The following is a 17,823-nucleotide window of genomic DNA, read 5'->3' as shown; positions in this document are numbered from 1 at the left end:
CTGCTGAAATTTCTTCTTGAACAAGCAAAAATGCATTTCAAAATAACATGTTCCTGTGCATATTTGTTTTGAGAGCAGGAAAACTTTGTTCTTTTGATGGCTAAGAGGAAAATCTTACCTGACTTGCAGAGAGTGGAATAAACGCCCTTTCTGATCCTTTTGATTATAGATTAAATTATTATATTTTTGGAGAATTAACTATTTAAGAAATATATATGAGAACTAAGACCATAAATAATTAGCTAAAATAAAATAAAATGAGAAGGCGTTTATTCGAACTAATACAGCCATAAAGTCACGATGTTATGCAAAGAAAAGCAGGCAATAAGGATCACATAAGGCAGCTATCTGCAAGCCAGTGTAAGAGACATATCAATGTTAAAATGATGTATGTGCATGAAGTGTAAACCAGAATGGGAATGTAACATTGTCACACATCCTAAACAAAAAAGCATTTATTTCAATGATAATTCATTCATGACATTGCATTCTGAGAATGACAGCTAGGTTATTGTCTATTGTTCAATTTAATTCACTTCGATTTTGAAAACAAACTTCTACTTATGATTTCATGCATTAAGATGAAAACCTTTTCTAATACACGCTTTTGAAAATGTCTGCAAACAAGAAGTTGAATATGGCTGATAAATTTTAAATACAAAAGTTTAAATTACCATAAAACAAATGACTGTGAAATGCATGTAACCATCAGCATATTAAACCAGGCATGCGACATAGTAATATATACTCTAAGAGATATATTTGTACATCTATGTCATTTTTCCTCAATAATACTAACAGAAGGAAGCTCAAGGATTTTATTAATCCTTCAGAATTTCTATTTAAATCTCACATTCAATGTAACAATACCTTTCATCTCCATCTCAATCTGCTCATGCAACATCGATTCAGGAGCTAGAATGGAAAAACAGGAGATTTGCATGATTAATTCCATATACTTTCTGCCTCAATTCATGATTCATATAATTACAATTTTCTCTTTATTATAATAATAGAAAACTACATACCCCAAATGCACCCCTCAAAATCCATGCCAAACAAATCAATGAGCTGGTAAGGTACACGATGATGACAGAAAGATTTTAAAACATTTTTATTTTAGCTTCTCTGTGAAATTTCCACTTTTAGTTCCATAATTCCCCATGCCTTTTACATGCATTGAGAAAAGCAATCCATAAACTATAGGAATATTTCTTTTAATTGTCTTATTGACTGAATACTTGCTAAGAGACAAAAATCACATTTAGAAGAAACATGCATTTTCTAACTTGCCACTTTTAACTCAGCTTTCCCTAAAGAAATGTGTTTCCTGCTAGTAAAAGCTCTTTTGATTTGAAACCACTTTTAAAACTTTACGCAAAGTCCGATTATATGTTAAAGAGCAAAACACAGAGTCCTCAGCTCAAAGTTGCTTTTATTATATAAGGAAAAGTCACAGCCTTTAGACGCAATCGTCTCGGGATGGCTTCTGGAGGAAGCAGATGTCCAGGTACCACTCTCGTTCTGTCTGCGTGACACAAGTCAGCAGGTCTGCTGCCCTGGCTTCTCAGTTCCTTGTGGTCTCTTGGCATGAAGTTACTGACAAACTTGATGTTTTCTTTGACGACGCTCTCTCTACTTCATGGGTTGTTTTGATTTGGGACTCTTTGAGCGTCTTAAGACTTTTAGTGTCTGAACCAAGGGTAATTTTGTAAATGCTCGGATTTGCGATACTTTTGCTTGGTAAGAATAAAGTTTGGGAAAGGTAATAAATTAGCTGTGTTTGTAAAATGCATGCAGAATTTAGAGATGGAATGTCATTAGGATGAGAGAGAAAGCAGCACATTAGTCTCAAAACTGATATTTATCTATGCTTACTATACACACGAGAGCTCTACCCAAACAGACTTACGGGAGTTCACATTCCTACCTGACTTTCATGGCTAACTTGGTAGCCTATATAAAGTCATTAGGGCAAAATACAAGAGGACCAGATAAAGACTGGCTCATATTAGATAATTAGATAACTGTGTCTGACCCTTTACTCTTCGTACACTTAAAGGTGGCTTATCTCTTAATTTTCTTAAATAAGGCAGTCTGGACTTGCCAAGGGGGAAAAAATGCTCATGAGCCAAGAACATTTTAATAATATAATCCGTTGGAACTGAGCGAATTGGAAATTCCAAGGCAAAAATGTCCAGTTCAAATCCACTCTGAGAACATGGTGATCAAGCACTGTCCTAAGGCACTAAATTCTTTAGGAAGCAAGTTGAAAGGCCTACATTGCTCACATCTCCAAAACACAGGCAGCTCCCAATTATTTTACTGCAGGAACGGTCCCAGTGGTCACCTACATGGCATGTAGACAACACATCCAGGTAGACAGTTACCTGTCTGATGACTGTGCTAGCTAGCAGCCATGGTGAAACTGAGGGTCGACTTTCAGGGTGGTGGAATTTTCCACCTAATTTTCAATTAATCTGCATAATTAGACCTCAGTTCTTGAACTATTCTTTTCTTAGGCTTTGAAAATTAATCAGAAACAGCTATAGACCAAAACTGTCAGATTAAGAAAGGAAAAAAAATCCTTCTGATGAGTGAGGACTGCAGATACTTTGAGTTAATCTGTTTCAAAATGCAGCACAAAGATGGCCACGCACATAGCACTGTGTTGCCCCCTGTTCATTTCTAACCCCTCAAAAATAGCATGGCTGGATTGGGGAAGAAGTAAAGGGCACAGCTCCACAGACTCCCGGAGATGCCTAAACTTCTTCCTCCCGCTTCCCTCCATGGGATTCAGTGAAGGTCCTTTGCCTGCAGACACACAGCATGGGATTCGAGTACATGAAGAATACTTTTCTCATTTAATTAATAGTGAAGAAGACAATCCAAGGATGAAAGGAAGACATTACCCTCTGCCCAGATAAATACATTCACGTCCTTCCAGACACAGTGGTGAGTTAAGCACAATAACAACAAAAATAGTATCTTGCTATGAGATAATTCTACAATTCTGCAAGGAGCTGAGATTGTAAAGCAGCAGCATTGATTGAGAAATGTCTAAAGACTACTAATTTTGGTCCAGACAATGCCAGGCACAATAATAAATACTCAATAAAAACTCAATGATCTATATCACCTTAAACTACTTTGGTACACTTCCTAGGTGGTATGTTTGGTAAACATTAGAAAAAATGGCACATATGAAACAAACCTTAAATTCCTGAACTCATATTTGAAAGTTACACTTCCGTGAATCTAGAGCAGAAAGTTACATGTTTGTAAGTTTATCCAATGAGTTGGTTGATTTTCATAAGTCATTTATGAATAGAGTGCTAATTGAAGGGTGTTTTAATTAATACATTCATTGATACATTTGCATGATGGAAAAACTGCATGAAGTGATGAGGATGAAATGAAGCAAGTCAGAGCTAAAAATCCAATAACCACCTTCTAGTCTTAGCACTGCTGACATTGTCTTCTCTCCATACTCATTGTGTACAATGCAGCTGTACAATCCTTGGTCCACCAGCTGAACATTACATGCGGTAAGAGACTGAATATTTCCATTTTGTAACTGCTTCACTCTCTTATATTCCTCTAGCTTTACACCTTCATAAATCCAGGTTATATCAACAGAAGACTCATCTTCGACAACACAGAGGAATTGAGTCGTGTCACCGCACTTTACAGAGAGGTCCTGAAGATGCAGGAGAATCTTTGATACTTCACCCATTGGCTCTTCAGCACTTTTCTCAGATAACTCAGTGCTTTCTGCAATTTGTGAAAGGGATGCAGCCTGGTGCAACTGTACATCTTCAGTGGATGCAATTGTGTGCGTGGAACTTTGAGATACACTTTCAAAAACCTGCAAATCATATTCATATGATAATCCCTGAAAAGACTTCATTTCGCTCTGCAATATTCTGCCAGTCCTGCTTTGTGAAAGAGGACTCTGCCACTCTCTGGGACTTGGTGGACACTTATATCTCTCCCAGAACTTTGCCTAGCTAGGGCTTGCGCAGTATGATAAATGACAAGAAAAAGAAAAGAATATTAAGATCTAAGCTTCGTCACTTGGCCAGGTTAATAAATAAATAAAATAAATAAATAAATAAAATGGCATGGAAGATGAAGATGAAAGACATCACTGTCGCTCAGAAGCAGCCTGCCAGATGCGGTGTGCTCCAGGGTGTCAGGATTACACAATAGAGAGTTCATTCCCAGTGATGCAGTGATGAATGGATGATGAAGGCTCATGTGGATGCCATGAAGTATCTGCTTCCTTCCTTCTGTTGTCATTGCAGCTTCCCAGAGTGATATAACCACTTTTTTCCTGATTCTGTTTGGGATATAATTTGTTCTCCCTCCCCCATAGATTTTATCAACAATAGGTAGCAAATAGATCATTAATGATGCAATGATGAGATGTTGTTTAGAAAAGTAAAAATGTCAAGCAAAGTTGATGCCTGCATACTAAGTAGCTTCAGTTGTGTCCAACTCTGCATGACCCTGTGCACTATAGCCCACCAGGCTCCTCTGTCCATGGGATTCTCCAGGCAAGAAAACTGGAGTGGGTTGCCAAGCCATCCTCCAGGGGATCTTCCCAAATGATAACTAGTGTAATGCCCTGAACACATACTTCAGTGAGATTTCAAGTATACTGGTTAAACCATAGTTGAGGACTTGGGGGAACTGTTAGTAAATGATGGACCAGCCACAATATGCACCGAGACACACAGCAGAGACTCTCATTAGTAACAGTGGGAGGAGCAGGGATGCAGCAGGTCAAAGTCTTTGAAGCAAGCTGGGCTTTCTTTACCTTTTGGAGTCACTGTGAGTGTAGCTGCACAAGTGGCTTCCCCAGCGCTATTGGCTGCTTTGCAACAGTATTGCCCGGCATGCTCTGAGTAAGCATCAACTATAAGCATTAAAGCCAAGCCTGTGGACTCCTCAAAGTGGAAAACTATATCTTTTGTTGGTAGAATTGATTGTTGGTTATGAAACCACTGGATTTCTGGCTTGGGAATGCCAGAAACCCGGGCATGAAATCTGACTGTCTCCCCGCTGTGCACCCTGAGGCTGGACAGAGGCTGGATGAAGATGGGCTTTTGGCCAAGGGGCTCCTTCTTAAATGAAACTGATGAAGAGATATGCCATTGACAGTTGGATGTAACTTCTTCAAGTGTGCTAAATCCTGAAAAGAAGCATGCCAACCTTTAATGTCGTACGTACCCTGCATTGAAACCAGAACTCGTTAGGGTGCAAATTTCAATGGGGGACTAGAATCCAATCCAATCTTGATGCCTTGTCAACATATGCCACTATTGATTCAAAATCACACAAGTTCCCTTCCACTCTCCAGACACGCTGAGGCATAAATAGTCTAAGGAATTTCATACATTGTTCATGAAGGCAGTAGCAGAGTGTGCAATTCAGGTTAGACAGTTTTGTTTTCTGTTATTTTTTCCCCCTCTGGATGTAAGACCAGCTTTTATTTTTGGTAAACCACATTACACTGATTACTAAGAAAACCTCTGGTTATCAAAATGAAGTTTTTAAAATTAAGGAAAAACGTGAGAGCTGCCCTAACTCTTCATGTATTTGTATATGTTTACTATTACAGAGACTAAGGACTTTCCTGGTGGTCCAGGGGTTAGGAGTCCACCTTCCACTGCAGGGGACGTGGGTTTAATCGCTGGTCGGGGAACTAAGGTCCCACATGTTGTGGGACAACTAAGGCCACATGTCACAACTACAGGGCTGAAGCGCCACAGCTAGAGAGACGCGCTCGTGCCTCAAAAAAGACCCAGCGAGCCGTAACTAGAAGACCCAATGCAGCCAGAAACAAATAAACCTAAAAGATATTAGAGACTAAATTGCCAGGGAAAAACAGTCTGTATAAAAATACTATCTCATTTTGAATCAAAGTGCCCTCCCTTGCCCTGATACTGAGGAAGTGTTTCTGAATGCATTTTATGAGCCCCGAGTAATAGAGAAATGTTAAACCATCTCACAACTGAGCCTCTCAATCCTCAAGCATTCTTTGAATGATGGCAAAACACATCCAGCTGATGTACAGACCTGAAATCATCCACAGTAGCTTCTGGGAAATCAGAATTTTGTCAGTACTGTGGTGGGACAGGAACACTCTTACACCAAAAAATTCTTTTTAAAAATTTTCATGCTAACCAGATGAGAAAATAAATCTACCTAATTCTCTAGCATATGTTTCTCCCCATTCTGATACATGCTGCTCAGGAAGCATGAAAGCTGGTAATGAGAGCAATACATTACAAAATACTATGGAGAAAAAGCAGGACAAAATAAAAAATGATATGCTCTGTGATTCATAATGAGAGGGGTAACTGAAAAGCGAGAACATTGCATGTAACATGGAAACAATTAGTTGCATTAAGAGAAAGGTAGGACCAACGATGATTTACATGAAATCCTCAGTGATTGTTACCGACATTGTAAGATGAGATCTATGTTTAAATGTGGCTCTTAAAACTGTTTTACCATACCTTCCAGTCTCAGAGTGGCTGTGCTTGAGACTTGACCTACAGCATTGCTGGCAACGAAAGTATAAATTCCTTCGTCTTCTGGAAAAGCTTCAGCAACTTCCAGTTGGTAAGTGTCTTCAAACTGAGTCATTTTAAAGAACCGAGATGGCTTGATTTTCTTGTCTTTGCTGTACCAAGACACTTTTAGATCTGTAATACAAAAGGAAAATGATCTTTAAATTACCCAAAGTGGGTATTTTTATTTTCCTGCAAACACAAAATGGACTATATAGGTGACTAATTTTACATTTATCTAAATAATATGATACTTTTCTGTTGGGCATGCCACATCTGATCTTACATGATTTCTTGTCATTTTTAAGAAGGAAACATCATTTTAGAGAAATCCAGCTTATAGAGGGGTTAGAATGTTTGAAATTTTACAGTTTTAGTTATATTCTTTGTAATCATTTGCATGTTGCGCTATGGAAGCAAAGATGGGATTTTCACACATTTGGTGACTTTGAGAGGAGGCCTGTCCTGAGAAATAGTGACCTCTCAAGGTCACCGAGACTGTGGTTGCCTACTGAGACAGGAAATGAGGAAAATCTGCTTAGGGAGAAAGATCCATCAAAATTAGAGTTGAAACGATCAACACTCCATAAGGTCTAAAAGAGATCCCATTGAAGGCTGAAGAAAAAAAATCTCTACTATTTTGTTACCAAGGGGCAAGCATTGGAAGGTCTCAGCACATCAGAAAATAATTTTTAAAACTGAAAGAAAGATTCATAAAATTTGGGCACCTTAGATAAATTTGGCTTCTTTTCAAAGTAGCAGTAATAATAAATAATAATATAACTAGCTATTTCCACACAAGGATTTGAACCATCTTAAAATGATAGAAAATAAAAACCCAAACCAAGGATAAAATAGTATATGCTGTTATAGTTTAAGGTGATGTGTGCTTTTAAAATTAGTATCCTTTCATTAAAGCAATAACCCTGTAAGTCAAATGTAGATTCAAATTCAGTCACTTGTTTTAAAAGCCAAAATCAAAAGCATCTTCTTTTTGCAATGTGGTCATTATGTTACTTCCTTATCTCAATTTGATCCATGGGGATCTTCCAAGAGTCCAATCATTTAGTGTTTGCTTGCATTTTTGCATAACTACTAGTTTATGATGGTTTCCCCCACTTCCCTCTATGGTAGTTGTTTATAAACAAGTGCCCCTTTTACAGAAACAAATCTTTCCACTTCCTTAGGTAGCAAGGTAAGATAGGAAATGGAATCCTGACAATACAATTTATCAGCCATGTGACCTTAGACATGTAAGCTAATCGCTTTGAATAAGGCTTCTCATTTGTAAAATAAGCAGCATAATAATTCAAAGGCTATAAAACTGCTGTGTGAATCCCATGACACACAGAGGAAAGGGCTTTATAAACAATAGGCACAGTCAGTCATTAAAGCAAGAATAGCTAACCTCACAAGGGATCAGCAATGCCTTCAACAATTGCCAAAAAAACAGGGTCATACGATATAAAAGGAATATTGTCACATAGGATGTAAAAGTCATCCTACAATCACTTGGTTTGTTTGCTTAGCCCTCAATGGAAAGGGAAGGGTAGAGAGTATTAGTCTTCAGAAGAACGCTTATTTTCCCTGACAACTTCGTCCTTTGGTGAAATGAATGAAGCAGAACAGGCGTGGATTGCCTGTAAGAGATGAGCTAAAGGGCAAGATCTGTCTTGGCAGTGGACTTGCTGCTTGCTGGACTACCACCACCTGCGTCCGTCACTGGCTTCTCCCGGCTCCTCTGAGGCTACCCCACAACCTCTGCTCCTCACCCCCGCGACACCACTGCATTTGGTCCCTGGTCTCATTCATTCTGCCTCCTGAACTCTTGCGCACTCTGCCCCCTTCTCTCGTCTGACTCCCATCATTGTCAACACTTCCCAAGCCTATCCTTATGATATGAAAGGATGCCAGCCTCTCTGCTGGTTCCTCACCTCCAGGCTCATCTCCCACATCTGTCCATTCCTCCTTTCACTATCAGTGTTGCTTCCAAAAAGCAAGCCTGATCATGTTACTGAGGAGTTTAAAAATCTCTCAGTGCTACCTCAAAGTAAACAGGAGTCCTAACCAACCACAGAATACCAATACGTTAGCATCTGGCCCTTGCCTTCTTTTCTAGCCTCTCAGCTCCCTCATTACAAGACCATGTTTAAACCACTTGTTGCCAGCACAAGTGTTCTGGCAAACCTTTACGACTCTGTCTGAAGCACCGCTGTGCTCAGTAAGCCTATTACTTCCTCAGTGTGGCATCCATGCACCTTTCCCCAGCTGTCTCCCAGACAGACAGCCTGGAGTGGGTGGGCTGTTACAGCACTTACAACCTTGGAATCCAGCCATGCATCTCCTCACCTACACATTGAGCTCCATGAAGCCAGGGACAGGTGTGGGAGCCCTAGAACCTAGCATGGTGCCTCAACAGCAGGACACAAATATTGGTAGAATAAAACAAGAGATGCTTAAATGAGCGATGGGCATTCCTCACTGCCTAACTAATTATTTGTCATTTCACTTAGCTAGTTGCCACCCTGTAAGCCTCCAAATGATACTGATTCATTACAGAATGAACACTAGCAAAAAGCTAGATTTATTACACTCTAAAATTCTACTTTTCCAAATGTCTCTGCTACCAGTAGGTGGCACCAGAGACCTTCAGTTGAAACATTTTCACTCATAAAAGTGCCACCAGATCGCTCGGATCACAGTCTGTGCTTTGGTAAGTACTGATTTCCCATAACATGAGACTGGGGCTTCTGCCTACATTTTTTTCCTCCAGTTTGCAGAAAGTAGAGTTGCATTTACTTTCTTAAGGCAAGCTGTGTAAATATTTTCAGTCCGAGGGGCATGAAACAATGTGATTCAGTAAGCTTTTATTTTAAAAAGGCATTTTATTCAATGAATTTAATTTTTGTTACATAGAAAATACATTTCTGACAGGATGCTGAAACCTCTGTATATATCTAAATATTACCACACAGAGAGAGTTAATGATCACATGAATTTATAAAGTCCATTCAAACATTTAAAGACATTGCCCATATAGAAAAGATATTTTTCTTTTGCTATCCCAATTGAGGTCTAGTAAAGATTCAAACTTATTTTTACAACATCCTAAAGGCAAACTATAAAATGACTTACCTAAAAAAGCACTATATAAATATATCTAAGACTACTACTTTAGATAATCCATATTTACATATAGTTATTCAAAAATTTTCCTCCAAAAATTCAACAAATAGATAAATTATTTAGTGTGACTTTGGTGAATTTAAAATTAAAATTATTTTTTTCTTTCTTGTGTTAGTAAGATATTATCAACTCAGTTCTCATTTCTTAATATTTAGGGTTTCTCAAACACTATGTTCTGAAGTAACAAAGTCTATAGTATTTATCTATGTTGGTCCCCCATTACCAGGCTTTTATGTTTCTGTAATTCCTTTCAGTGGTTGTAATAAAATTAATACATTGACTACCAGCCACTTGTCAGCCATGTCATGCCTATAAGTGCTTTATATACTTTGTATCCTTTAATTATGCTCATAAAACCAAATGGGTCTATTTGGTTTCTAGATCAGCATCTCCAAATCAGAGGAGGAAATCATTAGGTCATAGAAGCATGGTAGAAATACTAACTTGTTTAGGAAAATGGCTACTGGCAAGGTAGAGACTGGGTCATAAAGGAATGGGAGAAGCACTATAAACAAAACAAACTTACTAGGAGTGCTGTGAGACGCCCAAGCTGGGAGAATTTCCCTCTGTGGTGGCATATAAAAGCCAAGGAAATGAGAAAAAGGTTTTCATCTGGGATAAAGTTGGCTTACCCTGTCAGTCTACAATCATCATTGGGGAAAAATGGCTCCAAACAGTCTGTCTTATTCTCCTAAGGTCAGACTCCTGGGGGACCAGGAGGGGCTCATGGTCTTTGGGAAACTTGCAGCAATTAAAAAATCGTAACAGCTAACAGATTGAGGGATTACTTTTGGATGGGCACTGTGCTACGTGCTAATGTGGGTTATCTAACATAATCATGATGAATGATCTGGAGCAGTGGATATCAGCCATTTAACAATCATGCTTTTGTCCAATCAACAATTACTAAGCATCTACTATGTCCAGAGCTATTCTAGGACAAGGATTTACCCTTGCTTTCACAGAGCTTTCCTTCTAGTAGCTACTGCTTCTCAGGCACCAGGTTTTCAATATTAAGAATTCCTGCCCTCATGAAATGTATATTTTATGACTGCAATATTATCCTCACTTTATTCATGAGGGAAAGAGACCAGAGGAATCATGTCTTTGCCGAAGGTCACACAGTGGAGCTAAGATTCAAATTCAACCTCTCCAGTCGTCAGACCTCCACTTTTGTCCAGGACCAGACATTGCCTTCTAAATGGATGTGCCTTCTCACACAAGCACTGTCCATAGACTGAATATCTTACATATAAATAGACTCTTCTTTTAAAACATATGTAGATGCTATTATAATTAATTTAATAATGATTGTAGGCTTTGTTGTATTTTTTCAAGAGATAACAAAAGTCTAACTACAACCATAAAGAAAATATGACATTTTTGTAAGTTTAAAACACTGAAAAACACTGAATTTTTCTTTTAAACACACAGCATGAAATGTATCATCTTCACTATTTTCAGGTGTAAAGTTCTAAAAATAGTAGTGGAAAACACTGATCTAATTCTTAATTCACTAATTCAAGTAAATGTTCTGCAAGATGCCCATTAAACTTCAAATTATGAATGAGAACTGTTTGTAAGGGAGGAAGGGATGAGGAAACCTTTTCCTCACTTACATCATTCTTTTTAAATATTAGCAACTCTACCCTTCCTGGTAAACCTACCTGTTCCAGAAACTCTGCATTGAAAGTGGGCTGGCCGTCCCTCAGAAGTGACAGCGTCCTGAAGTGGGGTGACGATAGCAGGAGGATAAACTGGCATTTCCTGATCAGGAGAGACAACTTCCGGAACTAAAGAGAGGGACCACAAGACTCGTCAGGATTAAGTCACCCTACAGACCTCCCAGAATGAAGCATGCCAATTTCTCTTAATTTATCTGGTCATGGAGCCCTTTCAAAGTTTCCAAGTTGTATAGCAATCTACTTTAGGACCTCCAAGCTGTATTTTTTAAATGCCCTGGGAGAATGCAAAAGCGAGTTTCTCAGGTTTCAGTTTAAGCTGAGAGGTAGCAAGGCATTTCTACCTTCCACAGAGAGTGATGCTGAGGTGGTGGCAACTCCGTAGTCATTCCTGGCTTCACAGGTGTAGACGGCCGCGTCCTCTGGGAAGGCTTCAATGAGCAAAAGTGTATATTCTTGCCCATCGTGAAGGAATTTGCACTTGAAACCAGTGGAGAGCAGCTGCTCTTCCTTATACCAGGAAATTTTGGGCTGCGGTCTGCCGGATATCACAGCACAGAAGCGGGCAGGCTTGCCAGACTGCACGGTGATAGGCTGGAGTTCCTGCAGAATCTGGGGTGGCTCTGGGGCTGCGAAGAAAAGAAGACAGATAGCCCATGAAAACACAGGAAAGCACTGGAAAATCCACGCTACTTCACTGCCAGGTGGTTATGTACCCTGAAACAGAAGTTTGGAATTGTGGTACCTTTAATTGTCTCAGAATGTTAGAATATTCTTCAGGCTAAGAAGGGAAAAAAAAAAAAAAAATAGAATTCTGTCCATAAGTAGAGGGAATAGCTTTAGAAAAATACTTTTGATATTTGGGGGGTAGGTAGGTGCTGCAAGTGCTTAGTTTCTCAATATAATATGATCACCCCTTTCCTGGCAGGGTCTGAATTGAGCGGGAGGAGCAGTGGACAGTCCCCTAAAGAATACTGGACCACTTCCACATGCTACCTGTTTTTAACAGTCACTGGGCAAATCCCGTGGTGAGCTAGCTTATCCCATTCAGGTCTGTTTGGCAAGTATTTGTGTATGTGTCATAGTCATTTTTTAGGATACTGGTGCCAATGAAGTACAATCATCATGAGTGAATGAATGTCATTTTAGATCTAAAGGCAATTAGGTAATTTTTAAAAAATCAGCTTTCCTGTTAGGCTAATCAGAACATATTCTTGGTGTCATGATGACTGAGGGAAACTGAGTGGCTCATGAGCCAGAAAATGACGTCTGTGAGGCTGGTTTCTGACATGGTCATATGGGAAGACCTTTACTATACTGTCCTCAGTTTCTCTACCACTAACACAGAAATAGTAATAACTGACCTATGACTATTTGGTCTTCCAGGGCCCGAGGGAATGTTGGCAATACGGTTCATTTTTATGAAACTTGAGATTTCTCTTAGCGTTCCTTCGACTGTCTCAAGAGTATTTGTTCAGACAGAGAGCATTTTATCTGTGTATGGAGGCTAGCCCCAGAACTAGACCAGCCTCATTCAGCTCAAAGGTTCCTCATAAGAAAAGTCAGTGGTTTAATGGTGCTCCTCTGATTTGGCAGCATGTGAAATTACCATCTAAAGTCAAAGCTGCTGGAACTCACCTGTGGCTCTCTAGATCCTCCCACGCATGCCCTACTAGAGGTGGAAATGCCCCATTGCTTGGTGGTGCTACAAGTGCTCTGGCAGTTAGGGCCAAGGGCAGAGAACCAGAACACTGACTGCTCTACCTAGACACCCACTTGGGGTCTAGTATAATTGACACACAGTGAAAGTTTGATAGTGTTGACTGACTGAATAAGAATCTAGCCATGAGGTGCTTTCTAGAAATGACATTTTAGTCCTTTTTAAAGCTGCCATTCCTTTTCCTCAGGTATAACATGAAAATACATGTAGCCCCATATGAGCACCATGGGTTCTTGAGAAATTGCCCAGGAACTACCAGAAATTTAGTAAATTGAAGTGGGGGGATTACTACAGATGGATGAACAGACATATTAACATCTCTACCTACCATTGACATAGAGAGTAACAGAACTCCTGTTCCTTCCTGCCACGAAGGTGTATTCACCGGCATCACTGTGCCTGGTCTCAGAGATAAACATCCGGTGGATTCTTCTCTCCACCACATACTGGTGTCGTTCCTGAACTTGGAAGTTGATTTCGATGCCATCTTTGTACCAGTGGGCATCAACATCATCTTCGTTGACCTCAAACTCAACAACAGCACGTTGTTTCTCAATAACCTTTAGATGGAGCAACAGAAAAAGAACACTGAAGTCCTGGTTTCCTTTTGGTTTTAACCTGTTTCTGAACCAGCTCATTTGAAGAGCATGCCAAACCCACACAGGATGATATAGGAAGTTGACTTGTTATAGCACCCTCTCAATTTTCCCTCCCTGTCCTTGGACAAATGGGAGCCCAGACTTCTTCGGCAAAGAATTATGCTTGTGCCTTCATGGAGACAATGATTTTATCCTTAAATGTTCACGTCTTAGTTTATCATACCAGAAATAATGACACTTTACATCCGAGGGCTGTTATCACTGACAAAGCCCTTTTCAGTTACTACTCAATTTGATTTCATATGATGTAAACAATAACTTTGTGACTTAGGCAGGAACTATTATCCTCATTTTTTAAAGTAAGGAAATAAAGGCTCATAATTGGACAGCAGAGGAGGGAGGACATATCTAGGTCATCTGAGTCTTCACTGAAGACTTTTTCACTATGGGCCAAGGCCTGTGATGCCTGGCTCTCAGTGGATGAGCAATATCGTAAATGTGAACTCAAGTACTGCTTCTCCTCACACGTTACCCACATTATACCATGTCGGAAGACTGGCACCCCCGAGGACAAGCTCTACGCCTGCGGTCGAGAGCGAAGGTATTTTCTCAGCATCCCTGCTAGGAATCCAGTTTTGCTCAGAGGGTGTGTTCCCAGCCAAGTCCCTAAATAGCTGCCTTTCCACAGTAGAAGGCTTCTAGAAACAGCCACCTTGTTCTGAATTCCCTAAATTCCAGTTGCTGGGCAAACACCACAATTTAAATTTCAGTTCTTTTCGAGTTGGTGCTGCTTGGCAAGTGGCCACTTATTAGACAGTGAAGTTTCTACAGCTGCTTTCATTAAAATATTTAGACAGCTGCGAAGGACACACTCATCCCCTAAGTGAGAGGAAACTGACTGAGTTGCTATCAGTAAAGGAGCGTTAAGTCAGTAGGGATAAGCTGATTTCATTTCTTTAGAAGACAGTGGTTGGAAAATTTTAAAGTCAAAAAATTAAGTGACAAAATGATAGATTAGGTGCTATTGATGATACCTCTAAAAACTCAGCACGTGGACAATTACCTGCACCTCCCTTTTAATGCTTCGGATGCGGACATCTCTGCCCTCGACAAAGAGGTTGGCGCTGGACATGTTGCCCCCAGCCACCACTGTGTACTTTCCGGCGTCGGACATCCGCGTGGATGGGATCAGCAGGCGGTGGACGTACTTCTCCTTCTGTATCTTTATTCTGTGGAGGAAATGGAAACTGGGGTTTAATGTATGATGACTCAAAGGAAACTGGGAATCCCTGGGAGGTGGCACAACACACTGACGGACCTGTCCACTAGCTGCAGCTCCTGGCCATCCTTCATCCACTGCACGGTGATGTCAGGTTCAGAAACTTCACATTCGAACATGGCTCGCTTCTTCTCGAGAACCTTAATGTCCTTAATGTGTTTCCTAAATTCTATATGACGAGCTGGAGAACAGCATGTAAAAGAATTAACCTTTCGAACAGCTTTGCCAACATAGGATTACATACTATACAATTCACCCACTGAAAGCATACAACGTCAGGGGCTTTCAGTATATTTAGGATTATACAGCCATCACCATAATCAATTTCAAGGCGTTCTCATTATCCCCAAAAGAAACCACGTATCCCTTAGGCATAACCTTCCAGATCCCATGCACTGTTCTTTCTGGAGACTTAGGCACAAACCTATGTCTCTATTGATTTGCGTGTTCTGAACTTTTCCTATAACTGGATTCATGTAATATGTGATTCTTTGTAACTAGCTTCTTTCACTTGGTATAAGGTTAAGGTTCATCCATGTTTAATATTTATCAGTATTTCCTTATTATTACTAAGTAATATTTCATTGCATAGATATACTTTATTCATTCATTAGCTAATGCACTAACATTTTATGTAGTGTGTCTGACATTTCTTTTTATGGATATGACATTTATGAAACCATACCTTCCACATAAAGAGTGGCTGTTGAGGTAGCTTTTCCAGCCACGAAGGTGTACTCAGCGGCATCCCCAAAGTGGACATTCCTGATGTTCAGTGAGTGGGTGAGCTTTTTGGTTCTCATCTGACACCTGTCAGTTGATTTGATTTCCACACCATTCTTTAGCCATTTGTAAGAGATGCCTTCATAGTTCACTGTCACCTCAAAGGTAATGGTGTCTTTTTCTTCAGCATTGATGTCCTTCAGCATGGATGTAATCATGATGGCTGCAAAAGGAAAAGCAAATATACCCAAGGAGATTTCGTGTCAGTATGACATGGGTCATAATAGGCACAGAACAAAAACTAGGAATGTTTTTAATATGTTTAAGTGATCACAGTTCAGAGAGGTACCGCTCTACAGGATTATGCCAAGTGACAGGAACAGAAAAAGCAAGCGATAGACACTGCAGCATCTTTATAGATAGTCTTTGAATGCTATTCTAAGTAAAAAATTTTATCCAGATACCTAACTCAGTGTGAACACAGTAGATGACGAAGAAAAAGTGTAGGCTATGGGGTGATGAGTCTACTGGGTATTCTATCTATATAAATGTATTTACTTACGGGTCACTTTGAGGGTGGCGCTGACTTGGTCATTGCCACAGACAAACGTGTATTCTGCTGAGTCCTCCGTGCTGGTGTTCATGATCACTAGCTGGTGGAGTTTTCCCTGTACCACAATCTTGAACTTTTCACTCATCTCAATCTCCACGCCATTCTTCAGCCACATGGAAGGTACGTTGAAGTGGGAGACCTCACACTCAAAAGAAGCAGTTTTGGTCTCGGGCACCTCGATGTTTTTCATGGTTTTTGTAATATGTAATGCTAGGGAAAAATCAGAGAGCACTCTGGTTAGTGTATATATACATACATATATGTATGTATATATATTTTTTTAAGATGAAGCAAACAAATAAGACCACTGAGCAATGCCGCCAGGGCTGACTCATACTTACTCTCCACGAATAGTTTCGCCTTGCATTCCAGCTGCCCCACCACAGCTGTGTACTCCCCAGCATCCGAGGGGGAAATATGCTGCAGCATCAGCTTGTGGACCTTCCTTTCTGAGACCAGCCTGTGTTTGTCACTCGGCTTAATCTCCACATTCTTGTGGAACCATTTTACTGGCACTGTGTCATGGGAAACGCTAACTTCAAAGGAAACGGTGGCATTTTCCAAGGCAGTCACATCCTTTGGCTTCTTAATGATCTTGACGGCTGATGGGGAAAGATGAAGCCATTTAGTGATATGCTTCATTTCATGGTAACCATGAGGTGGCGGCTTGTAAAGTGTTCCTAAGTCAACTTACTCTCAACGTGCAGTCTGGCACTGGCTCCCAGCTTTCCAAGCTTGAAGCCATAAACAGATTCGTCCACCACGGCACAGTTTTTAATTCTCAGAGAGTAAACTGTTCCTTTGACGGAGACAGTGTACTTGTCATTGGATTCCAGCACAACCCCGTTTCTGATCCACTGGACACCTTTTACGTTAGGGTGTGTGAGCTCCACCGTGAAAACAGCATCCTGGGTCTCTGTCACTGTGAGGTTCTTCAGAGTCTTCTTAATTTTGACAGCTGAGGACAAATTTATGATTGGTTTTGGTATCAATAAAGTATCAATAAATTTCAGTATCAATAAATTTATGACTGGTTTTGGCATCAATAAAGATGATACCATCAAGTAAGAGAATTCCTGAAGAAGGCTGTTTCCTTATTGTCATCTTGCAAATGAATGGTTATCAACAATTTTTGTAGTTATGCAGCACCTCTAGAGTTTTTAAAAGACACTTTGTGACTACTCTGGAAAACTCAGGACCCAGTTTGAAAAGTACACCATACAATGATTTTTCTATACTTGAATGAGATGAAGTTTGTATAGCTGTATACTAGGCTTTCCTGGTGGCTTGATGGTAAAGAGTCTGCCTGCAGTGTGGGAAACCTCGGTTCAACCCCTCGGTTGGGAAAGTCCCCTGAAGAAGGAAATGGTAACCCACTCCAGTATTCCTGCCTGGAAAATCCCATGGACAGAGAAGCCTGGCAGGCTACAGTCCATGTGG

The 17,823-nt window shown here is 40.1% G+C and overlaps 1 protein-coding gene across 1 annotated transcript in view; it reads right to left on the bottom strand.

Annotated features, from left to right (window-relative positions):
* TTN (titin) overlaps nt 1-17,823 on the bottom strand; it is a 275,821-nt gene that overhangs the window by 220,916 nt on the left and 37,082 nt on the right. Inside the window, exons 35-45 of the mRNA XM_061135156.1 lie at nt 17,078-17,341; nt 16,725-16,985; nt 16,333-16,593; nt 15,733-15,993; nt 15,087-15,228; nt 14,832-14,997; nt 13,498-13,729; nt 11,794-12,078; nt 11,435-11,560; nt 6,528-6,716; nt 871-915 (exon numbers count right to left, since the gene is read on the bottom strand). Coding sequence (XP_060991139.1) covers nt 871-915; nt 6,528-6,716; nt 11,435-11,560; nt 11,794-12,078; nt 13,498-13,729; nt 14,832-14,997; nt 15,087-15,228; nt 15,733-15,993; nt 16,333-16,593; nt 16,725-16,985; nt 17,078-17,341 — 2,232 coding nt within the window. The remainder of the gene's footprint in view (nt 1-870; nt 916-6,527; nt 6,717-11,434; nt 11,561-11,793; nt 12,079-13,497; nt 13,730-14,831; nt 14,998-15,086; nt 15,229-15,732; nt 15,994-16,332; nt 16,594-16,724; nt 16,986-17,077; nt 17,342-17,823) is intronic.

The sequence above is a fragment of the Dama dama genome, chromosome 33 (assembly GCF_033118175.1).
Source record: "Dama dama isolate Ldn47 chromosome 33, ASM3311817v1, whole genome shotgun sequence".
NCBI classification, from domain to species: domain Eukaryota; kingdom Metazoa; phylum Chordata; class Mammalia; order Artiodactyla; family Cervidae; genus Dama; species Dama dama.
This window is presented reverse-complemented; position numbering and strand designations above follow the sequence as displayed.